Source organism: Opisthocomus hoazin, chromosome 5 (genome assembly GCF_030867145.1).
Source record: "Opisthocomus hoazin isolate bOpiHoa1 chromosome 5, bOpiHoa1.hap1, whole genome shotgun sequence".
In the NCBI taxonomy this organism is placed as follows: Eukaryota; Metazoa; Chordata; class Aves; order Opisthocomiformes; family Opisthocomidae; genus Opisthocomus; species Opisthocomus hoazin.
The window spans coordinates 2305869-2329914 of NC_134418.1; the positions used below are offsets into that span (position 1 = coordinate 2305869).

The 24046-nt window shown below is 59.9% G+C and overlaps 1 protein-coding gene across 2 annotated transcripts; it reads right to left on the reverse strand.

Moving 5' to 3' along the window:
• Window positions 1-915: 915 nt before the first annotated feature.
• FBXO41 (F-box protein 41) lies at window positions 916-23805 on the reverse strand. Of its 2 annotated transcripts, none has more exons than XM_075420243.1 (13): window positions 23297-23805; window positions 19745-20675; window positions 14057-14267; window positions 13644-13723; window positions 13203-13513; window positions 12374-12615; window positions 11857-11972; window positions 11455-11607; window positions 9285-9380; window positions 8099-8217; window positions 7713-7871; window positions 6876-6991; window positions 916-5723 (listed from the first exon to the last, which is right to left on the reverse strand). In XM_075420243.1, the coding sequence occupies exons 2-13, from the start codon at window positions 20464-20466 to the stop codon at window positions 5661-5663; spliced, it is 2388 nt and encodes a 795-aa protein (XP_075276358.1). In that variant the 5' UTR covers window positions 20467-20675; window positions 23297-23805; the 3' UTR covers window positions 916-5660. The 2 variants fall into 2 exon arrangements, with proteins under 2 accessions (XP_075276358.1, XP_075276357.1); XM_075420242.1 differs by having other exon boundaries at window positions 14039-14267; window positions 23297-23804.
• Between the last annotated feature and the right edge of the window lie 241 nt (window positions 23806-24046).

A 24046-nucleotide genomic window follows, 5' to 3' on the forward strand; every position in this document is an offset into this window, starting at 1 on the left:
TCAGCCTGGAGAAGAGAAGGCTGAGAGGGGACCTTCGAAATGCCTCTAAATATCTGCAGGGTGGGGGTCAGGAGGACGGGGCCAGACTCTTTCCAGTGGTGCCCAGCGACAGGACAAGGGGCAACGGGCACAAACTGAAGCCGAGGAAGCTCCAGCTGAAGATGAGGAAGAACTTCTTCCCTCTGAGGGTGCCGGAGCCCTGGCCCAGGCTGCCCAGGGAGGCTGTGGAGTCTCCTTCTCTGGAGATATTCCAGCCCCGCCTGGACACGGTGCTGTGCAGCCTGCTCTGGGTGACCCTGCTTGGGCAGGGCGTTGGGCTGAGTGACCCACAGAGGTCCCTGCCAACCCTGACCATGCTGTGATTCTGTGATTCTGTGATTGCGGGGCTGGAGCGTGTCCAGAGAAGGGCAGCCAGGCTGGTGAGGGGTCTGGAGAACAAGTCCCATGAGGAGCGGCGGCGGGAGCTGGGGCTGTTCAGTCTGGAGAAGAGGAGGCTGAGGGGAGACCTTCTCGCTCTCTACAACTATCTGAAAAGAGGCTGTAGTGAGGCAGGGGTTGGGCTTCTCCCAGGTAACCAGCGATAGGACGAGAGGCGATGGCCTCAAGCTGCGTCGGGGGAGGTTCAGATTGGATATTGGGAAAAATTTCTTTACTGGAAGAGCGGTCAGGCCTTGGACCAGGCTGCCCAGGGCAGTGGTGGAGTCCCCATCCCTGGAGGGGTTCAAAAACCGTGTGGATGTGTCACCTGGGGACATGGTTTAGCAGGCATGGTGGGGTTGGGTGGATGGTTGGACTCGATGATCCTCGAGGTCTTTTCCAACTTCAATGATTCTATGAGAGGGAGGCTTCCAGTAAGCCCCAAACAGCAACTGGTCTCACTGGTTTGGTGCTGGAGCTGGCCAGCAACCCCACCTCAATCTCCAGAGTCTTTATTCAACCCGGAATCGTACAATAGCTCCTTACACACCTTTTTTGGGTTTTTTTTTTTTTGTAATTCTTTAAATACACATTGTTTACACTCGGCAAAGGTTCAAAGCAACAACATCAAAGTGCGTCTACAGGTGACCGTACCGCCCAAAGTGCGAAAAACCCCTCCTCCCGCGGCCGAGGGGCAGCAGCCCCCGCCTCGCCCGCTCCCCCCGGCCGCCCTCGGACCCTGCTCCCCCAAAACCACCCCCAGCCCCCCCGCCTCGGCCTGCGCCCCCCACGCCGGGGCAGACCCAGCGCCCGCGGGGCGGGGGAAAACGGGGCCTTTGGTTCTCCAGACACTGGCACATCGCCGCCAAAGACTAAAATAGACCTAAATTGATCGAGAGTTTAAAAAAATAACTTAGGAGGCAAACTCGCTACCTTCCAGGGAGGGGGGGAAAGGTGCAGGGCCCCTCGCCAGGGAAATCGCTCACCGGGGCTGAGCCGGCGCCGGGGCGAACGCCGCTGCCAAGTGGTGCTTTGGGGAAATAATTGCGATTCCTCTCTGTGTATATATATATATAAATATATATATATATATTTATGTTTTTCTCCCCACGGGGAGCGCGCCCTCTGATTATCTCTAAGCAAGTGTGCGTTCCCCCGCTCGCTCCCCAAAAGCCGTCCTGCCCTCCCTCACCGTTGCACCCGCTTGGACCCCAGCCTTGTCCCCCACCTCTGCAGGGCTCGATCCCCAGGCTGGGTCGGGAAATCCCATTTTTCCCATTTTGGGGCAGATTTTCCCTCCTCGTGGCTCTTCCCCGGGGCGGGAGGGAGCGTTTCACCCGCCGCGGGGATTATTTTGCTCATCGCCGCCGCTCGCCTTGCAGCAACGCCCCGCGACGCTTCGGCCACCACAAACCGGCTGCGAAAATCTCCCTGCTCCCGGGGTTGGGATTTTTTTTCTTCTCTTTTTCTTTTTTAAAGCATTTTCTGATTTGGCACCGATTCCCCAACGCTCGCGCCCCGCTCCAAGCTGTGGCTTTTCAACCCAAAACGAGAGGCTGAAGCGATGCGCCGGCTCCCGGGCTGGGCTCCTCGGAGAGCTGAGAGAAAACATCGTTCAGCCACTCGAAGAGCCTTTGCCAACGCTTTTCGTGGGGTTTTTTTTTTGTTTTTTAACCAAATTCGCAGGGTTTTGGAGGGTCCAAACAAGCTGTGCCTCGGCTGGCAGCCGGGCCCGTGACACACGGCCAGAGGCAGGGTGGGTTTTTTTTTTCCCTCGCCTTCTTCGCTCGATAAAAAGGTTTTAAAAACTTTTAAAAACGGAGCTGGCTTTGCCGGTGGTGTCCCTCTTCAGATCCCCTGACGGACACCCAAGCTCAAGCGAAGGCTGAGCCGTGGGGATTGTCATCGCAGAGCCCCTCTGGGGCTTCTCTAGGGGCTAGTATGGGGTTGAGCTCACGCCCCGGCGGTCCCTCCCCGGCCAGCACCCGAACACACGGCGTGATTTCAAGGCTTTCCCAGAGGATTTGGTTATTTTTCTCCGTCGTTTCCAAAGGAAATGGGGTTGAATCCCGGCCACCGACGTGGTGAATCCTACGGCAGCGTGGCCTGAGCATCCTGTAGGGATGGGGGTGGGCGAGGGGGGTTTGTGGGGGGACCCAAGGGGCCCCGCACCAGCGGGATGGGGAGGGAAAGCAGCAGGGAAACTGTCGATATGACATTTCGGTGGAAGAAATATGGAGCCGTTAATTAGCTCCGTTAACAACCTGGGCAATTAAGAGCCACCGGGAGGGCCAGGGAGACGCAGGGCTCTCCTTACCACCAAGCCTGTGTCACTGTGCCAGCCACCTTCATCCCCCGCCGAGGAGGAGGAAGAAGGGACCTGTCCAAGCCCAGGCAAAATGGGAAACACCCCCCCCCCCCGCCCAGCTTTCCATCTTCAGATCTTTGAAGGTCTCGTGTCGTCGCAGGATTTTTTTTTTTTGTAAAAACATCCAGAAGTCGGATTTCTTGGGAATGCGCCGAGGGGAGGCGGATGGTTTGGTCAGGTCTCGGCGACGTGCCGAAGCACCAAATTCGGGCGAGGTTCGCAAATCCCTCGCGGCGGCAGCAGCGGCCGGGATGACGGGGAGGTCGCGCACCCCACCCACGCTCCACGCCACGGCCTCGCCGGTGAGCGCAGAAGGTTCCTCCAAGGGTCCTCAACATCTCCCCCCGCTTTCCATCACCTCGTCCTCGCCTTCCCCATGGCCTGGAGGACCCGGGCACGGGCAAACCCGGAGCAGCCACCTTCAGTCTTCGGACACGGCTCTCCGACGTGATAGTCTTTAAGCGTAGAGTGTATAAACATGCTGAGTATATAATTTTCCTTTAAAATCTTTCTTTTTTTCTTCTTTTCTTTATAGAAATAAATACTTACTTTGTTCTTTTTTATTTTTAAAAGGGAATTTTGCACGTCTCTGTGCCGTTTCGAATGGTGACGCCTCTGCCAGGACCACGCTCGTGGGGCCAGGTGGTCCCCGGGGGGGGTTGTAGCTTCGCTGGGTGGGTTTGTTTTTTTTGCTGGTCGGGGCATCCCTTGCTCCTCTTGCCCCTGACTTACGCATGTCCCAGCCTCCCCGGGGTGGAGGTAAACTCATGGTGGGCACGGCGGGGAGCTCGTCCGTGGTGCCCGGGGAGCTCATCCAATGCTGCTCATGGGGGCGTGGTGGGGCGCGGTAGTTTCTCGCAGGCATTTTTTCGGGGGGCTCCCGCATTTTATGGATACGGAAAACAGCCTTCTCCTGGAAAGCTGCAGTCCGTGGGGGAACGGAGGTGCTTCAAACCGGGGTTTATGGCCCAAAAACCCTACCCTGCTTTGGAGAAGACGTTGCAGATGGGATAAGAGGTGGATGAAATGGTCTCATGAGGTTCCTTCTGGTGTCTGAACATGAGGAAGAACTTCTTCCCTCTGAGGGTGACGGAGCACTGGAACAGGCTGCCCAGGGAGGTTGTGGAGTCTCCTTCTCTGGAGATATTCAAGACCCGCCTGGACAAGGTCCTATGCAGCCTGCTGTAGGTGACCCTGCTTCAGCAGGAGGGTTGGACTAGATGACCCACGGAGGTCCCTTCCAACCCCTACTATTCTGTGATTCTGTGATTCTGTGATTCTGTTGGGAGACCCAGGAGCTGCTTCCAGCCCACCACCAGCTTCAGCAATTTGGAATCAATTTTATTTTCTGTCGGGGTCCCTGTGGGCTGTCGTCATGCTGAGAGCCCCTGGCTGAGGTCTGCAGCTCTTGTTCCGTAGATGAGGAAGGTGGTACCAAGATGGGTCTGCAGCCTTCTCCTTCCCAGGGGGATGCTCCGTGGCAGCCCATCACCCCAGCAGGGCTGGAGGAAGAGGAGATGCCCTGGGAAGGGCCATCTCCTTGCAGCCACACTGGCCAACAGGCACCGAAACCTCCAACGATGGTCCGGAGAAGAGGACAACCCCCCCCCCAAATCTGCTTTTCCCAGTCGATTCCTCTCAGCTCAGCACGTTGGGTCCAAGCATGCCCAGCTGGGGCTCGGGGTGGCAGGGGACTGTGGTCAAGGCCGGTGCGTCCCTGCTGCTGGCAGTGCTGTGATGGGCGTCCCCCATGGTGTGGGCACCTCCTGGCACCTTCTCCCCTGGGTGGAGACGCCTGACCGTGCTGGATGTCTTTCAAAAACCTTTTCCTTTGGTCAGGAGGGTATTTTGGGGGCAATGATGTCCTTGCAGGCAGAAGACAGCCAGAAGAAAAAAAGCAGGATTAAAACCCAGCCATGGCCATAGATAGGGGATCTACCAAGGCAGTTGGGTTGGTGATTTCACCAGCAGCTTTGGATTTCAGGACAATTTGGCCAGGGTTGCTCCTTCAGGCTGCTCGGGAAGGCGATGAGATGGCAAACGTGGGTGTCCCATGCCAGTCCCTCTCCCCGTATGGGACAACTCGCTCCGGAGGTAGCACGAGCGGGTGGTGGATGTTGGTGGGGACACAAGCATGACCCGCTTTTCCTGGTGGACGAGGATTTTGGAGATGGTTTATTGCCTTGGCAGGAAGGTTTGGGTGGAGAGGAGGTGAGGCTGGAGACCTCTGGAAGAGCGACCATCTCTCCTGGTGTCCTCTGGCTCCTACAGCCCCCGAGATGCAGCTCTGCCATCTGGGCTTGTGCTGTCGTGGCTGCTGGTTTCTGGGTGGCGTTCACCCAGGTTTGGGTGCCCTTCTGTCAAGCAAATGAAATGAAAACGAGCGGAAACCCTGCAGGAACGGTGGGCACCGTTTCCTCTGGAGGAACGTCCCCTTCTCACCCCACCTCCACCAGCCCACGGAGATGACGGGGATGGTCCTGCCGTGACGCAACGGCACCGAGCCCAGCGCTCCGCAAAGAGCCCACGGGGACGGGCTGACCCACCCTCAGCTCCCACACCCATCAAACGGCCAAAAAACCTCCCAGAAAGAGAGTTCGAAGAGAAGACATTCCCCAAACAAGGATCCTTGGCAACGGGCAGCCGAAAAATTTCCTGAAGTAGCACCTTCTCGCCCGTGAGCTGGCCCCGGGGACGAGCGCCGGCTGCCAGTCACTAAGGCCTGCAAGAGTTTGGGTTTTGATTTTGTGCGTGGGCCGGCGTCTCCGTGCTCCAGGTCCGGCAACAGACGAGCGGCGGACGGTGGGTTTGGTTTCGCGGGGCCCCTGGCTCCGCCGGGCAGAGGAGGGAATGTGCTTTGTGGTTCCCTGAAGGTCTAACAGCCTCCTTCCACTTTGATGTGTAAAATCTTGGAGAAGCCGGGTCTCTTCCTCAGGGCCTGGAAGAGGAGCAGAGAGCATGGTCGGTGCAGGACCTGGCAGCCTTGCTGCCCCACAGGTTGAGCAAAAGAGAGGAGAGGACATCTCGAATCCCCTCCATGGGAAGGGGTCCACCCTGCTCCAGTCCCCACCACCACATCCCACAGGGATTTGGCTTCCGTGCAGGACCGGCTCAACACCTCTTAACCCCAGACGGCGGAAAAATTTCTTTCCTGAAAGAGTGGTCAGGCCTTGGACCAGGCTGCCCAGGGCAGTGGTGGAGTCCCCATCCCTGGACGGGTTCAAAAAACATGTAGATGTGGCACTTCGGGACATGGTTTAGCAGGCATGGTGGTGCTGGGTGGATGGTTGGACTCAATGATCTTAGAGGTCTTTTCCAACCTATGATTCTATGATTCTATGGGTGGCCACATGAGGAAAGCCCTTCTGGAATGGCTCTTCTCTGAAGGTAACCCCCAGCCTGGGGATGGATGTGGATTTGTCTTGCTGCCTACTGTTGTTCCCCTGCCAGGGCTTGGCGGTGGAGCAGGAACTGCATGAGCCATCTGACCCCAACCATTGGCACTGGTGGGCCTCCATCCGCACGTCCTGCTTTGTGTCTCACGGGAGTTTCGCCTAACGCCCCCGTGACAGCCCAGCCTGCTGCAGGATGAAGTCAACCAGCGGATGAAGTGAAATGGAGGCACCTATTTTTCCCCTTGAATGTAGATGGAGATATCTGCCTTGGAGACCCTGAACAGATCAAGGACAGCCCAAGCCCTGCTGAGCATCACAAGCTAAGCAAGGTCTGCAACTCGGCCTAACTAAAATTAACCCTATTTCTGCTTTCACGTGTGGATTTTTAATCACTTGACCGTGTTTGGCGAGTAAGTGGCCCCGCAAAGAAGGCAACAGCCCTTTCCTGTCCCCAGGGAAGAGACCCGCAGAGAAGCAGTCCTGGTTAAAGCAATGGGAAGGAATCACAGCATGTCAGATCTTATTTCAGCCTTTGGGGCATGGTTGTCTGAAGGACATCGAGCCTTCAGGATGGCCCTAGCAAGCTAAAATGTCCTCTGCTGAGGAACATCGGCGGTGGGCAAGAATTTGTCCTCAGACCCCACAGGGATACAAGACTGGTGACACATGGGTGACCTGGGAATAGCATCCTTTACCTGGAGCTTGTTCACCATTTCTTCAAACATCTTCTTGGCTTCAGGGCTGTGGGGCTCCTTGAAGTAGTCCACAATGCCCACCTGCACGACGATGGACTTCAGGTTCCGGCACACACCTGGGGGCAGAGATAGCACCTGGCCTCACCATACCTGGTGGGGAGATAGCCTCGCCACAGCCAGGATGGGCCCTAAAGCCCACCCAGTGCTCCTCAAAGCCTTCTGCTTTCAGGGAAGCTTCACCCTGAAGATGGAAGAGACCCACTCTTGGTGACCAAGACCTCTGTAGGGAGGACAACAGTCTACAAGATGGTTCCCAGTTGCCCCATCCCAATTCAGCAGTCCTACCTCTTACTTGGGAAACGCTTACTCTTCTACTCAGATGGGTGGGTTCCCAGCAAGTCCAACCAGAGTCACACGTGCCATGACCACCAGGAATGGCACCTCAAACCCCCTGCTGGCTGCAGAACCCCTTTCCCCTTGGAGCTCCCATCCTGGCAAATGGCTTCAGTAAATGGCATGACTCCAAACTCAGATACACCAGGGTGAACCTCAGGCGTGCCACACACATTCATTGCTCTGTGAGGAGCATGGAGGGAGTGTCTCCATCCTCTCTATGGCCCAAGGCAAGATCAGCTCTTCTCAACCCATCCTCGACAGGGGGCTGTTGGATCCCCTCTTAGAAACCTTCCACCACAGACCTCCCAGCACCTTCCAGTATTGGCAGTGGGTTCCTGTGGGTGGGGCTGGAAGGCAGGGTCTGATTCATGGATCTGGGTATCTGGTGGCCTTTTGGTCAACGGACGACGCTATGCACTCCCCCCTGGCATTGCTACTTACTGTTGAAGTGCAGCAGGGCTTTGGGGGTGACCGGTGTGGAGGTCAGCACTAGCATCTCCAGCCCCTTCAGCCCCTCTCGACACATCTCTGCTGCAACCTCCTGGTTGATCTCCGCCACGTGGTCCAGCTCCAGGACCTGAAGCCGCATGCAGTTTCGGGCTGGAAGGACAGAGCACCTGCCGTCAGCACCCCAGGGGGAAGAGATGAGGACAGCCAATGGGAATGGGGTGGTAGGAGGGATGGGTGCCAGCAAGGAAGGGCAGGGTGCACCCGTGGTCCTTGGGGTGGGCTTCTCCATTGAGACCCCCATGGGGCATCTCCTAGAGGTATACCCTGCTGCCAGCAAGGTCCCCCCCTCCTTGTCCCATCACAGGAGAGCTGCCTACCTAAGGACGCCAGTCCCTGGACGCCACAGCCTGCTCCTCCAATGCCCAGTGCCCGCAGGTGCGGCCAGCACCGGCCGATCATCTGAAGACAACGGTTGCTGAAACGCGTCGGCTGCTGGCTGGGGAGATGAAGAAGAAAGAGCTGGGGAGAGCTGGCAGAAAATCTTGCACCCCACCATGAGTGCTCCCGTGAGTGGTGTGGGATTGGGACCTCTCCCACCCCACCAAGCGGTGGGTCGCCAAGCTGGAAGGAGGTGTCTCCAGAGCAGATGTCTCCATCTGAGCAACCACCCTGGGCTGTGCTGCAACAAGGACAGGGCAGGTGCACGCACTCAGTGGAGTCCCTTTGCCCTAGACCCTCCACCTGTGGAGACCTGAATCAGGCCTTGAACGCTGTTGCTTGCAGTGATCAAACCAGTAGCAGGAGCCTGGACCTCTAGCTCAGGTGGAGAAGCCTACATAGAATCATGGAATCATAGAATGGTTTGGGTTGGAAGGGACCTTGAAGATCATCTAGTTCCAACCCCACTGCCATGAGGTGTTTCCTCCAGGGAAGAAACAAGCCATCAGGGACTTGACATCCAGCTTCTTCTGCTAAGAGACATCCTCCTCTGTACACCTCAGTCCAGGCTGGCTATGGACATGACAGTGCAACAAACCTCCCAGGAGAAGAAGAAATGCCCAGGAGGCAGCCCCACGGCACGGAGGTGAGGACATAGGTGACGTGGTCTGTGAGCCACGAACTCCTGAGCACCCAGACATTGTGGGTGGAGAGCCATCAGCATCTTCGCGCAGCCAGAATGCTTTTCCAAAGCGAGAGCAACTGCTTTTCGTAACACCCAGGCCCTTCAGAGCTGCTGTTACCCGAGCAGTGAGGAGCTCAGACAAGCGTTTGATGTTCAGCGTCGCCTACCAGACCCATCACGACTCCCCTTTCATCTCTGATGTTAGCAGCCTCCGGGGAAACATTCCCGGCTCGGCAGGGAGGTGCCTACACCCAACAGCTCCCAGCCTTCACAGGGAGGGATGGGGTCGAGCTCCCTGTCCCTCAGACTGGCCTCCAGGATTGCTTCTCATCCCACATGGACCACCCCCCCCAAGCAAATCTGGATCTGGCACCCGATTTCTTTCCAGCTCAGTGATGCCCCTCATACTCAGCCTGGCCTCCTCCTAACGTGATTCTTACCACGGATGCAGAGGTGCAACCTGGAGGGAGATGATGTCCCTGCAACCTGCTCCAAGGGCCCAGATGACTTCATGACCCACGGGGTCCGTAGAGCTCCTGGAATAACACAGAGGACATATGGTGGCCCCCACCGGCAGTGAGGCCATCGTGGGGGCCGTGCCTGCAGCCTCCATGCTGCTCCATGTCTCTGCACCTGGAGGTACAAATCTGGTCATTATCTGTAACCCACGATCTGCCCGTGAACCAGACCGTCCCACCACCAACCCGTGCAGGAAGGCTGAAGGCATTTCTATCTGGAATTGTGCCTACGGATGTGCAACATCAAGAAAAATGGAAGAAGGTGAGGTTGAAGGTGAGACTGAAGGTGACACTGAAGATGAGGTAAGGCTGAAGATAAAGGCTGAAGGTGAGGTTGATTGTTGAAGATGAGGTTGATGGTTGAAGGTGAGGTTGAAGTTGAAGGCAGAAGTCTTCCAGATGCAGAGGTGGCAAGTGATTGAGCTGAGACTGCCAGGCCGTGTACCCTTGCAGAGCAAATACAATGTCCCTGCAGATCCCGTTGGGTTGGTTTCACTTGCCACCCTCCCAGCCTGGATGGGGAAGGTGCCGGAAAGTGGTGAGGACATTTCAGACGATGGGTTGTAACTTCCAGCCAAGGGCAGCGGCTGCTCCACGGCCTCTGTACCAGCTCTGCGGTTGTGCCACCACAACCGTAGCTGGCTGTTGGCCAAATGTCACTGCAGAGGTTTGCTGTAGGCTCTTCCTCGGTGTTTTTGGAGGTATCAGAACAGATCTCATGGGATACTGCTGGATTCGTGCAGGGGTATGGTGGAGGTGTACGTTTATCGCGAGTCACGGCGGTGATCGGGAGCAACCACAGTGCCTGCCCACCCGGCATTTGTGCCACTGGCTCAGAGGAGCTTTCACTGATGCCGTTGCCTCCCAGCACAAAGTCAATGGAGGAGAGGTGTCAGAGAGCATCATCCTGATGCCACCAGCCCAAACAGAGTCCCCTGGCCATTCCAACACACCCGGCTGCCTCCTGAAGATGGAGGCCGCACTTCCTAACTCTAAACAAGCTACTTCAAAACTTCAGGCAAGCCTAAAAATAAGTGATGGGTGTTATCTTGAGGGTTTCACACATCTCCACTGAAGGAGCCTGCCAAGATCCCCTTGCGAGTGTGGCGGGTTAATTAGCGCATGAGTCAGAGTCACAGGTTAGCAACGTGCCAGGAGCACTTGGGCTTGTTCTAACGCCCTTGGAAGGGCTCACGGAGTCATCTTTGGGCTAAACCCAGAAGCACTGGGCTGCTTCGTGGTGTGGGTTCCCCAGATCAGAGCCATGTCTGAGCTTGCTTGGTCCAACATGGAGGAGGTAGCTGGGTGTGCTTTCCCGCCTGACAGACTCTCCATCCTGGGCTGGACGAGGAGACCCGTCGACTGCGGGTGAAATGGATACCAAGGGTGAAGTGGTCGTCTGCAGGGTGCAGCAGAGCAAGGATCATCATGTAGGGAAGATAAATCCTGTCTTCATAGGAGGCAGAGCCTCTTTGGAAGGTGGCCAAGACTAAGGAGCAGTCAGTAATCTCCTCCAGGACTGTGACCTCCTCCAGGACCTACACCATCAAGGGCCTTGTGTCCTTGATCTTGGGCAAGGTCTCCAAGTTGGGTCTTAGCAATCCCATGGCAGAGCTGTTCCTCCCTCCCAGGAGGGACCCTGAGATCTCTTCTCCCCATTAGAAGCCTTCATCAGAGGGTGACAGTCAGGTGGGACCTCACTGGACCCCAGTGTTCGTGCCCCTCTTCTTAGCCCTTCTCTAACATAAAGCAGCGTCCCCCTACCAAGACCTCGGTCACGCCTCCAGCCGGGGTGAGATCAGTGACAGGGTGGTGGGAATGGAGCTGGAAGGGAAACATCTGCATGGCAACATGCTAGAAGAGGATGAGAGTTGCAAGGACAGCTTGCACTGGGGACACTGGGGCTGCCGCTGGGCTGGGGACATGGAAAGGTGGGTCCTTCACACCTGGCCAGATGGGCTGCGTTCTGACAGGGAGTGGGGACAGCCATCAGAGGAGTCCCAGCACATCCCATGGATGTTTCCAGCCTTCTCCCAGCCAGGCAGCCACACGATCCCTGTGGACAAGGGGGGATGCTGGTGGCCACCCTTACCGGTACGTGACAGCCTGCAGGGCCCGGCAGTAGCAGCTGGCCAGCCAGAGCGAGCGGTCCGTCAGCACGTTGGGGCAGTGCGAGATGCGGAGGATGAGCAGGTTGCTGCCCGTCGCCTTCAGCAGGGACTCCAGCCCGGCTTCCAGGCAACCCCTGCCAGGGACAGAGGCAGGGTCAGGCATGGGCACCCACACTCCATGGCCACCCCAGGGCCACCCTAGGAGGGTGACATGTCCCATGGGAGATCCGTGGCCCCAGAACACCCAAAACCCACACCAGAAGCTGGTGTGTGATGAACGTCCATCAGTGGAAACGGGACGTTGGGGCTCACGGAACATCGTCTCCCCTGAGGACCAGCAGCTTTGGCTGTGGGAGAAGGGTGCCCAGGACGCGAGGACTCACCGCGTGCTCTTCATGTAGTCCTCCTTGCTCTCCTTCTTCCCTCGCTGGCGCGGCTTGAGGTTTTGGAGGGTGAGGGAGTGCATCTGGGTGCACCACTGAGACAGCATGGCCAGGAACTGGGGGGGACAGGGGTGGCCATCACCGAGGGGGATGCCCTCGGCGTGCCCCACACCACCCATCCTTGGCTGTCTTTGGGCAGATCTGCACACACACACGGAGGCAATGTCTGCATGCACACACGCACGCCGTAAAGACACGAAAATGCATGCAGGAGGTCATGCAAGAGTGCGTGCAACAAAATCATGGGCGTGACGCGTCCACACGCGAGCTCACACCCACGAGCATGCGCGTGTGAATGTGCAACGCTTCCAGCCGCTGGAGCGCGCACACAGCTGGGTGCACGCGTGTTCCCATCACCATAACGCCATGACAGTCAACAGAAGCGAGATGCTGGCGCAGCTTCGCCTTTCTGGCAGAAAGGTCTTGCCCTGGGCAGTGCCATCCCCATCCCCGGTACCTTGGAGGACACCCTGGCGTTCTCCAGCAACACCCGTGTCCACACGGCGGGGTGCCGGGCCACGAACTTCCAGTCCTTGCACACCTCGGCCGCCCGCAGCAGGGTCTTGGTGTCCAGGTAGGTGAAGATGCAGAAAAGAGCCGCTCGCATCTTGAGGATCTCGGGGCTGATGACCTCGCTGGAGTGGCCCGGGCTGCCCCTCTCCAGCCGGCCCGCCTTGCCCCCGGGCCCCTCGGTCCTGGCTGTGGGACACCCACCATCAGTTGCAGGGAAGGGATGCTCCTCGCAGAGGCGAGCAGCCGTCCCTATCACAGAACAGTAGGGTTGGCAGGGACCTCTGGGGGTCACCCAGCCCAACCCCCTGCCCAAGCAGGGTCACCCACAGCAGGCTGCACAGGACCTTGTCCAGGCGGGGCTGGAATATCTCCAGAGAAGGAGACTCCACAACCTCCCTGGGCAGCCTGGGCCAGGGCTCCATCACCCTCAGAGGGAAGAAGTTCTTCCTCATCTTCAGCTGGAGCTTCCTCTGCTTCAGTTTGTGCCCGTTGCCCCTTGTCCTGTCTCTGGGCACCACTGGAAAGAGTCTGGCCCCGTCCTCCTGACCCCCACCCTGCAGATATTTAGAGGCATTTCGAAGGTCCCCTCTCAGCCTTCTCTTCTCCAGGCTGAACAAGCCCAGCTCCCTCAGCCTCTCCTCGTAGCAGAGATGCTCCAGTCCCCTCCTCATCCTCGTAGCCCTCCACTGGACTCTCTCCAGTAGCTCCTCAGTCCCCCACCTTCCCACCTCCCCGTCCTCCCACCCCACCCGAAGAGCCCGGCACGGTCTCACCCGTCAGCCGGCAGCTGCCGGCGGGTCGGGACGCTGCGGATCCGGGTGCGTCCGGCTCCCAACCTTCGGCCTCCGACTCGGTGGTGCGGGACCCCACGTCGGAGACGTCGCCCTCCTCGCCCTCGGTGCTGTTGCGGTAGGGCCGGCGGTGCCAGTTCTGGATCGCTTGCCGGCGCAGCCCCGAGCCACGGCTGCCGTCCCGTGCGGGGTAGAGATGCCCGTCGGCGGTGTCGTCGGTGGGGCACGGCTCCGCGCTGTCGCTGTCGTAGCAGCCCGAGCTCTGCGACACGGCTTTCGCCCGGCTCGAGGCACTGCGGGCGCAGGGATGCTCGACCTCAGCGCTGGCCGGGGCGTGCGTCCCCTTCCCGTCAGCCCCTTGCCCCCCAAACGAGTGAGCACCCCGTTAAAATCCCGGGCTGGCGGGGCGGATCGGGGACTCACCCGGTGCTGGAGGAGGAGCGCTGGTTGGAGACGCCGTAGGGACCGTGCGCGGCTGCCCCCGGCCCCGGGTGCCGGTCTCTCTGCGGGGAGAAGCGACAAGAGGAGCCAACGTGGCGAAACCCAAAATGCCGAGGGAGACGACCCCGACAGCCCACCCAGCGCCAGCCGCATTTTGGGGTGAGGCCACCCCCAAATGGGACACTGAAGAGCATCTCCCCAGCATCTTGCTCATGCAGACCCACCTAGAAGCAACCCCACCTTGGGACCCCCCCACCCACGATTATCCATTTCCCCCAGGAATGAGATGAGGGGTCCCTACACCTCCCTGCTCAACCCTTTGCAGCCATCAGAGAAGCCACACGGGTGCATGCCCGAAGCCGCCGGCGTGCCCGTGCCTGTGCCCGCGGAGGTACCGGTCGGCCAGCGGCCTTGGCCCCCGGCGTGCCGCAGCGTCCCAGGCTGCCGTTGGGGGTGGTCCCGCAGCTGCTGCTGATGATCTGGAGCTGCTTCTCGGCCCGGTCCGCCCGGTCCAGCAGCTCCTCGATGAAGTGTTGGAGACGGACCTTGGCGTTGGCCTCGCGGGCGGCCGTCTCCTTCAGGAACTGGTCGATCTGCAGCACCTCCCTGCGTGGAGGAACCGGCACGTGACACCTCAATCCTTCCCCACCCATCCCTGTTAAGCACTTCCATCCCTGTCTAACGAGCTGGGGTGGGGGGAGGCCATGGATGTCCCTCAAGGGTCAGTACTGGGCCCAGTTTTGTTCAACTTCTTCATCAACGACCTGGATGAAGAGTTCGAGTGCACCCTCACCCAGTTTGCTGATGACACCAAACTGGGAGGAGTGGTGGATACACGGGCAGGCTGTGCTGCCATCCAGAGAGACCTGGACAGGCTGGAGAGTTGGGCAGAGAGGAACCTGATGAGGTTCAACAAGGGCAAGGGCAGGGTCCTGCACCTGGGGAGGAACAACCCCAGGCACCAGTACAGGCTGGGGCGGACCTGCTGGAGAGCAGCTCTGTGGAGAGGGACTGGGAGTGCTGGGGGACGACAGGGTGACCCTGAGCCAGCAGTGTGCCCTGGGTGCCAAGAAGGCCAATGGGATCCTGGGGTGCATCAAGAGGAGTGTGGCAGCAGGGCGAGGGAGGTTCTCCTCCCCCTCTGCTCTGCCCTGGGGAGGTCCCATCTGGAGTCCTGTGTCCAGTGCTGGACTCCCCAGTTCAAGAAAGATGAGGAGCTACTGGAGAGAGTCCAGCGCAGGGCTACGAGGATGAGGAGGGGACTGGAGCATCTCTGCTACGAGGAGAGGCTGAGGGAGCTGGGCTTGTTCAGCCTGGAGAAGAGAAGGCTGAGAGGGGACCTTAGAAATGCCTCTAAATATCTGCAGGGTGGGGGTCAGGAGGACGGGGCCAGACTCTTTCCAGTGGTGTCCAGCGACAGGACAAGGGGCAACGGGCACAAACTGAAGCCGAGGAAGCTCCAGCTGAAGATGAGGAAGAACTTCTTCCCTCTGAGGGTGACGGAGCCCTGGCCCAGGCTGCCCAGGGAGGCTGTGGAGTCTCCTTCTCTGGAGATATTCCAGCCCCCCTGGCCGCGGTGCTGTGCAGCCTGCTGTGGGTGACCCTGCTTGGGCAGGGGGTTGGGCTGGGTGACCCACAGAGGGCCCTGCCAACCCCTGCCATGCTGGGAGTCTGTCATTCTGTGATGCTCCGGAACATTCTGTCATCAGGCTGGTTTGGGTCTGTGCCAGCCTGGACGGCTCCTGGGCAGCATTCGGGGCAGAGCGGGAACCGGGCGATGCTCCCGGCGTGCAGGGTGGATGTGGCCACCTTGTTTTGGGAGGGATGATGTCCCCGGCACCCTCACCGGGATGCACATCCCAGCCGGAGCCTTCGCTCCCAAGGCTGGGCTCAGCCCCCGTGAGCGTGACGGAGCGGAGGGAGGAGGAGGATGGTGGCGTGGTGGGATGATGGAGGAGGATGGCGGGGGCACCTGGCCTCGTGCCGGGCAGACCTTACGGGCAACCTGAAGTCCTTAAACCTCGCTCAGCCCCATGCCTCGTTAAGGCCAGTGGTTGCAGGGCCCCGGCTTCCTCGTTAACACACTAATTAGCAGGCGCGTGGGTGCTTCCAGCCTGCGGGTGGGCAGGGTTCACCAAAAACACGGGCACGTACACGCGGGCACACGCAGCCACCACACCCCACGAGCACGTGTGGCCCCGAAACACGCGTGGCCGTTGTACCCCGAGACAGACGCACCCCCAGGCACGCGTCCAGCCGGTCGCACGCACGCGCAGCAGCGATCGCACCCGCACGGGGGATGGTGCGCGCATACACGTGTGCAACCGCGCCCACACCTGCGCTCGGCGTCCGCGAACCTCTGCAGGTGCACAGACACGGGTCCACACGTCTGACGTGCACATCCCGCCACGCACACCCCGCCACGCACACCCCACCACGCACACCCCACCACGCACACCCCGCCACGCACACCCAACCGTGCACACCCCACCACGCACACCCGACCGTGCACATCCCACCACGCACACCCCACCACGCACACCCAACTGTGCACACCCAACCATGCACATCCAACTGTGCACACCCAACCATGCACACCCGAGTACACACGCCCGACTGTGCACACCCGACCACGCACAACCCACCATGCACACCCAACTGTGCACACCCAACCATGCACACCCCACCACGCACAGCCCACCACGCACACTGGACCGTGCACACCCGACCATGCACACCTGACTATGCACACCCAACCTTGTACACCCAACCGTGCACACCTGATCATGCACACCCGACTGTGCACACCTGATCATGCACACCCGACTGTGCACACCTGACCATGCACACCCAACCATGCACACCCCACCTCACACACCCAATCATGCACACCCGATCACGCACACCCGACCACATACACCCGACCACGCACACCCGACCGTGCACACCCGACCATGCACACCCGACTACACACGCCCGACTGTGCGCACCCGACCATGCACAACCCACCACGCACAACCCACCACGCACACCCGACCGTGCACACCCGACCGCACACATCTGACCATGCACACCCGACCCTGTACACCCAACCGTGCACACCTGACTGTGCACACCCAACCATGCACACCCCGCCATGCACACCCAGCTATGCATACCTGACCATGCACACCTGACCATGCACACCCAACCATGCACACCCCACCTCACACACCCAATCATGCACACCCAACCACGCACACCCGACCACATACACGCCACCACACACAGCCGACCATGCACACCTGACCGCACACACCCCACCACGCACACCTGACTGCACACGTGGCCGTGCACACCTAACTACGCCCCACCAGACTGTGCACACCCAACCATGCACATCCCACCGTGCACACCCGACTGTGCACACCCGACTGTGCACACCCTACCACACACCTGACCGTGCACACCTGACCACGCACACCCGACCATGCACACCCAACTACACACTCCTAACTACGCACACTGGACTGTGCACACCTGACTACGCACACCCAACCACACACATCTGACCATGCACACCACAGCATGCACACCCGACCATGCACACCTGACTACGCACACCTGACTGTGCACGCCCCACCATGCACACCCCACCACACACACCTGACTGTGCACACCCCACCATGCACACCCGACCATGCACATCTGATCATGCACACCCCACCACACACACCCAGCTGTGCACACCTGAGCATTCACATCCCAGCACGCACACCCAACCATGCACACCTGACCATGCACACCTGACCACATACACTCAACCATGTACACCCCACCATGCACACCCGATGACACACACCTGACTGTGCACACCCAACCATGCACACCTGACCATGCACACCACACCATGCACACCGAACCATGCACACCTGACCACATACACTCAACCATGTACACCCCACCATGCACACCTGACCGTGCACACCCGATGACACACACCTGACTGTGCACACCCAACCGTGCACACCTGACCACGCACACCCCACCACACACACCCAGCTGTGCACACCTGACCATTCACATCCCCGCACGCACACCCAACCACGCACACCTGACCATGCACACCCAACCACGCACACCTGACCGTGCACACCTGACCACATACACCCAACCATGCACACCCCACCATGCACACCTGACTATGCACACCCAGCTGTGCACACTCGACCACGCACACCTGACTGTACACACCCCACTGTGCACACCTGACCATGCACACCCGATCGTGCACACCCAACCACGCACACCCTACCACATGCACCCGACCGCGCACACCCAGCCGCACTGATCCGCACAGAAACGTGAAGGAAAAGGAGGGGGCAGCCCTTAGCAACATAACTCCCGTTGCTGGTTCTTAATTGCCATTTAATCACCAATTAATTGCCCCCCAACCTGCCATTCGCAGAGCGAGCCCGGGAGCTGCTCGGTAGTGATTCGGGAAGGCTCCTGGTGAGCGGTCCCGGGAGATCTGGAAGGCAAATGGGGCGCTGGCACGGCGGGTGTAAGGTGACGCTGATGGCTGTCACCGGCACCTCTCTCATTCCCATGAAGCCGGTGGAAAATCACCCCCAGGGAAGCAAACGGAGCCCGGGAGCTAAAAGCCTCCCACGGGGACAACGGCCTCGTGGTGTTTTGGAGCTGGCAGGGCTGGGAGATGTCCCAGGCAATGTTTTCCTCTAGGGGAAGGTTGCATCTGGCTTTGCCGATGAAAATGTTTTCTGATGGTTTCCCCACATCTAAGGAAAAACCCATCCCTTTTCATCAGCTCTCCACGCGCTTCCTCTGCAACCTGGCAAGTGATTTTGTCGCTCTGGGTGGAGGAGTTTGGGGACTGATGGGGACATTCAAGGGGCAGGAGGGTTTCTCTAAGGAAAGGGAGGTCCAGGAGGGAGCTTTGGGTTATAAAACCAGGTTTTTAGGTGGCAACAGTGTCCAGGCTCCGCCATGGACCGAACAAGACATGTTTGACCCATTGGTCACCCTCTGTCTGCTCTCTCTCACATCTCTCCAGGCCCTGCTCCAGACTTGTCCACCCCATTTGCCCTCATCCTGCCACCACGCACCCCCAAGATGCTCCTGGACAACACCCACAAGGCAGCTGATGGCAGCCCCTACATCTCCCCACCGCCTGTCCCATACATGTGCATCCACACCCCGAGGTGCAGTCATTATTTGGGAGTCAAAGTCATTAATCAATGCGCTGAGGATGGTGGGGATCAAGATAAGTCCTTGAGGAATTCCACCAGTGCTCCCAGCCCAGCACAACCATGACTGTTCCCCATTATTCTGCTCCTCACTGACTTTCTGGACCCCATGGTGGCCTCCAGCTTTGCTGAGAAACTCTTGAGGAACAAGCTCTACTTTACTTGACCGACATCGCTTGGCAAAATGAGCCAGTGCTTGACTGGAGGGAGACTCAGGGGCAGCTCTGGGGTAGGAAGGGTGTGTTGAGTGGGGAACATGGCATGAAAATGAGGATGACAGTGCCATGGTCCACAGCTGATGGAGGTCATACTGCTCGGGCTATACCACCCTCCTTCTGGGATAAAAGCTCTGAATTAGGCGTGGCCAAGCTGGATCCTCTCATGTTTATGATCATGGGATTGCTCAGGTTGTACAGGGCTGGATGATTCAGCTGTGAAGCCAGATGACCCAGTCCTGGTTTTGGGGGGACACCCTTTGGTACCAGAGATGGGCTGCAGCAACATGGCCACCACCACGTTCCTTGGCAAGACAGCGGGATGGCCATGTGCATCCCCAGCCCGGCCATGTCCTGGGGGCACTGGTGGCTCTGGCACAAGGTCTGGCATGATGTGACATAGCTTGGTCACAGACATGAAGAGGCTCAGGTCTACGTGGACACTGCCTGCGTGGGAGAAGATGCAGAACCTGATGAGCGATGATGCTAGTGGGCATTGCCAAGGGGATTGTGCCCTAGTGCTTGGTCTGGGGGTCTGGTGAAGGCATTGGGCTCTTGGGGCTTGCCACCGGGGACCAATTTCCCCCCACCCTGCAGCCAGGAGAGGGGACAAAGGACTCACTGTTGCTTGCGGGTGAGCTCCTGCTCCTTCTGCACCAGGTCCTGCTTGAGGGAGGCCAGCATCTCCACGCTGACGTCCACCTGGCGGGACAGTTCAGACGCCCGGTCCTCCAGCTCCTGCTTCTCCCGGCTGAGCCGCAGGCTCTCCTGCTTGGCCTTCTCCAGCTCCGAGCTCTTGCGGTCCAGCTCCACCTGGAGCCGGCCCACCTGCGAGGCGATCTTCTGCTCCACCTCCTCCGTCAGCTTCTCCAGCCGCTTGTCCACCTCCAGCTTCTCAAAGGCGCGGATCTTCAGGCGGGCCAAGCCCTCCTCGTAGGCAGCGTCCATAGTGGCCGGTGGCGTGGGGGCCGGCGCCACGGCCTTGCCCCGGGTGAAGATCTCCGTCAGCGGGATCTCGATCTCGTGGACATAGCGGGGCGAGGGGGAGGAGGACGGGGCCGGCTCCAGCTCCTCAGCAGGGACAAGGTCACAGGAGAAGCGCTGGTCCTTGCCTTGGAAGGAGGTGCTCTCAAAGTAGTCCCGCCGGGCAGCCGGCGTCAGCAGGGACCCGTCGGTGGCCAGGGGGAAGACGGCAGCATCGCAGATGCTGTTGGTCTTGGAGAGGACGTAGAGGGTCTCATAGGTGTGGTTGTACTCCAGGTGCGCCCGCAGCGAGGAGAGGCTGCGGAAGCGCTTGTGCTCCCCGCACCGCGGACACCGGTAGGGCAGGTCCAGCGAGGCCATCCCTCAGCTACGTGCCCCAAAGCAGGGGAACCGCACGGCCCCGCTCATGGCGCGGGATGGACGGACTGGTGGCACGGGGGATGGGTTGGGGAGCCCCGGGCGGTGGGGCTGCAGCTCTGCTGGGGCATGGCGGGGAGGGAGCCCTGGGATGGCAGTGGAGGGTCCGATGAGTCTAGGGGGGGGATGTCAGCATCGGCCAGTGCCAGGCGCTAGAAGAAATATGGGGTTAGTGATACAGGGACGGCGGGTCCCCAGAAGTCCCTCCTTGGCCCTTCTTCTTGGTCCCCTCTCTGCCTCCATCCTCCCCTCCCGTGTTCCTCCCACTCATGCGCAACCTTTGGGAGGGTACACAACACTCAAGAAGGTGCACAACCCTTGGGACAGTCCACAACCCTCGGGAATGTGCACAGACCTTGGGAAGACCCACAACCCTTGGGAAGATCTACAGCCCTTGGGAAGACCCACAGCCCTTGGGAAGATCCACAGCCCTTAGGAAGACCTACAGCCCTTGGGAAGATCTACAGCCCTTGGGAAGACCCACAGCCTGTGGGAAGATCCACAACCCATGGCATGATCTACAGCCCTTGGGAAGGTTTGCAAACCTTGGGAAGACCCACAGCCCTTGGGACAGTCCACAACCCTCGGGAATGTGCACAGCCCTTGGGAAGACCCACAACCCTTGGGAAGATCTACAGCCCTTGGGAAGACCCACAGCCCCTGGGAAGATCCACAAGCCATGGCAAGATCTACAACCCTTGGGAAGATCTACAGCCCTTGGGAAGACCCACAACCCTTGGGAAGATCCACAACCCTTGGAAAGGTGCATAATTCTTGGAAAGGTGTGCAACCCCTGGGAAGGTCCATAGCCATTGGGAAGGTCTCCCACCCCTTGGGAAGGTGCACAACCGTTGATAAGGTTCACAACCATTCAGGAGGAGCACAGCCATCAGGAAGGTGGACAACCCATGGGAAATCTCCCTCCATCCACCCTGAGCTTGCCACGGAGGGGTGACCCATGTGCTTTCTTGCCCAACCACCACGCAATGAGCCCCTGCAGTGCCAGGGGTCTCCAGGCCCCAGGAGCACCCCTGTGTCTGACTCTGGGGCCACGGTGCTGGGAGCCACCTTCTCCAAGCAAAGGGTGACCCAGACCTGCTAGATCAGCCCGTGCAGCCTCGCAGCAGGATGAATTCCTTCTCCAGCCCCTCGCCGCAGCCATCGGGTCTCATCGCTGATCCCCTCCGGGGCTGTGGGACCCCCATGCTGTCCTGCCCCAGTGACACAGAGGACCCGGTGGCTTCTCAAGCTCGGACAACTGAGGGTCCCTGTGGGGACCTGGTTTATCCCCCACTCACAAAACCCTCCAAGACATCGGGGGAGGTGGGAGGGGAAGCCCACCCTTGGGATAAACCATCAAAAATCCAGCCTAGGAAGTCACCGTGGTCTCCTCCAGCCTGGGAGGCACCAGCACCCTTCTGGGTGTATTTTGCGGTGCTTTCACCCCAAAACACCAAGGGCACCCATGGGTGGGAGCATCCCTTGCTCATCCCTCTGCAATATTCCACAAAGGGGCTCTTCCCACCACCCTGAAACCCCTCCGAGCCTCTCTGCACCCCACAACCACCAGCCTCGGCGAGCACTAAGCCACCACCGAGCCCTCCATCCGTGCCTGTCCCCAGGGCAGCATCCCCCGTGGCTCAGCACCCTCCTGGGAGGGCACAACCGGGCCACGGGGTTTGGGAAACCATTTTTTTAGGGAAAAATCAGTAAAGGCAAGAAATCCAGGGGGAAAAAAAAAAAAAAAAAAAGAAAAAAAGATGAGCTGGGAGGATTTCTGGAGCTGCCTGTTTTGGGGTCATCACAAAACGCACCCTCGCAGCTTCACCCCACCTGGGCGACCACCGGCACCAGCCTGGCTGAAACCCAGCCAACACAAGGCACCGCCGGCAACTTCGGGTGCTGCCGGTGGGATGAGAAAGCGCTTTTCCACCGGGAGGCACGGGGCCACAGCCTCTTACCACCCATACCTCGGGCCTGGATCCCTGCCCACGTCTCCCGGGGTACCCGAGCAGCCTCGCTCCGTCTTTCCCAGCCCCAAGCCAAGGCAGGATCCGGCCGAGGTGGGTCCGAACGCTCACATCGCCCGGTCCCTGTGCCTGGGGAGGTCCTACCCCGGCCACAAAAACCTCTCCTCCCTCCCACCCTACCCTAACGACGGCCAGGATTTCAGGAAATTATCAGCGGGCTCATTACTACGGCGGCCACGCTAATAAAGCCCACAAGCATCCGGAGCCGGGAGATTGCAGCAGCGGGCGAAACCCATCCCCGGGCCGCTTCCATTCATCATGGATCCTCTCTTCGCATTGTTTCATATTTTTCCTACCCTCCCTCCCTCTCCCCCCCAAAAAAAATTCCACCAGCAGGCAGCTCCTCTGCCTGGTTGGCGAGGAAAGGGGGGAATGGAGAAAGGGGGTGGCGGTGGCGGATGCTGCCGGGCTGTCGGATGCTGCCGGGGTGTCGGATGCCGCTGGTGCCGTGTCCCCAACCTTCCCCGGCTGAGGCTGCGATGGCAGCGGGGTGGGAAAGAGCGGGGTGGGGGCACCGCGGTGGGCGAGGGAGGCTGGGGACGAGGCGCTTGTGGGAGGTGGGCACGAAAAAAAAAACCCAGGGTACGCTTAGCCCCCCAGCACCTGCAGCGAGGAGCAGCGGGTCCCTTCCTCACCTCCCGGCAGCGGCTTTGTCCCCGCTGCGTCCCCCCCCTGTTCCTCGGTGGCCCTGGGCGAGGAGCAGCCTGCGGACAAGCCACCGAGCATCCCGCTTCGCCCCGTACCTGCTTCTCGCCGCCGACCTCCCGCGCTTGGCTCCTCCGGCCAGGGCAGCATCTCTCCCGCTTCCCCCGCCCGCAAGCGGAGCGAGTCGAGGGGCTGCGGGGTGACGGGGTGGGGGGGGGGTACGGGGCACGCACACCCGCTCGGCTGCACAAAGGAGGCGGCTGCTGGGCGGCTCAGGGCTTTGTCGGCGAGGAGGGATGCGGGGCAGGAGGGATGCAGCCCCCCAGCATCCCGCTCCCCGCCGCCGGCACCTCCATGTCAGCCAGGGAAGGAGGGGAGGGTGGTGGCTGCGGGAGGAAGAGGAGGAGGAGGAGGAGGAGGAGGAGGAGAAGGAGGAGGAGGAAGGGAGCAGAGGCTGAAGGCCCCGGTGGGGTGGCGGGAGGGCTGCTGGGCACCCTGGGGACGGCGGGGCTCAGGGGGGGCTGCGCATGGCGGGGGCAGGGGCGAGGGAGGGAGGGATGGAGGGAAGCAGGGATGGAGGGAAGGAGGGATGGAGGGAAGGAGGGAGGGCGAGCGCTAGCAGCCGCCTCCTCCTCCTCCTTTGCAGCCTGAGCCCGGACTGTTTTTCTCTGCCGCTTTCCTCCTTCACAGCTCCCTCTGCCTGTCTCCCCACGAACACCGCGGGTCCTCCGCCGGGCCTTGCTGCCATGCGGCAGCCTCACCCTGCAGCTCCCCGGCACCCCAGGCCCACCCTGACCCCCCCCAGCGAAGCCCCTGCCCGTGGCTGAAATGACCCCCGAGCATCGCCC

Bases quoted from the DNA above. Each gene is read 5' to 3' on its own strand.
- FBXO41 (XM_075420242.1), bottom strand. From the start codon at position 20,466: ATGGCCTCGCTGGACCTGCCCTACCGGTGTCCGCGGTGCGGGGAGCAC. The intron at 11,608-11,856 runs GTGAGTCCTCGC...TGTCCCTGGCAG, and splicing joins GACTACATGAAGAGCACGCG to GGGTTGCCTGGAAGCCGGGC. The intron at 9,381-11,454 runs GTAAGGGTGGCC...GTGTTATTCCAG, and splicing joins CTGCAGGCTGTCACGTACCG to GAGCTCTACGGACCCCGTGG.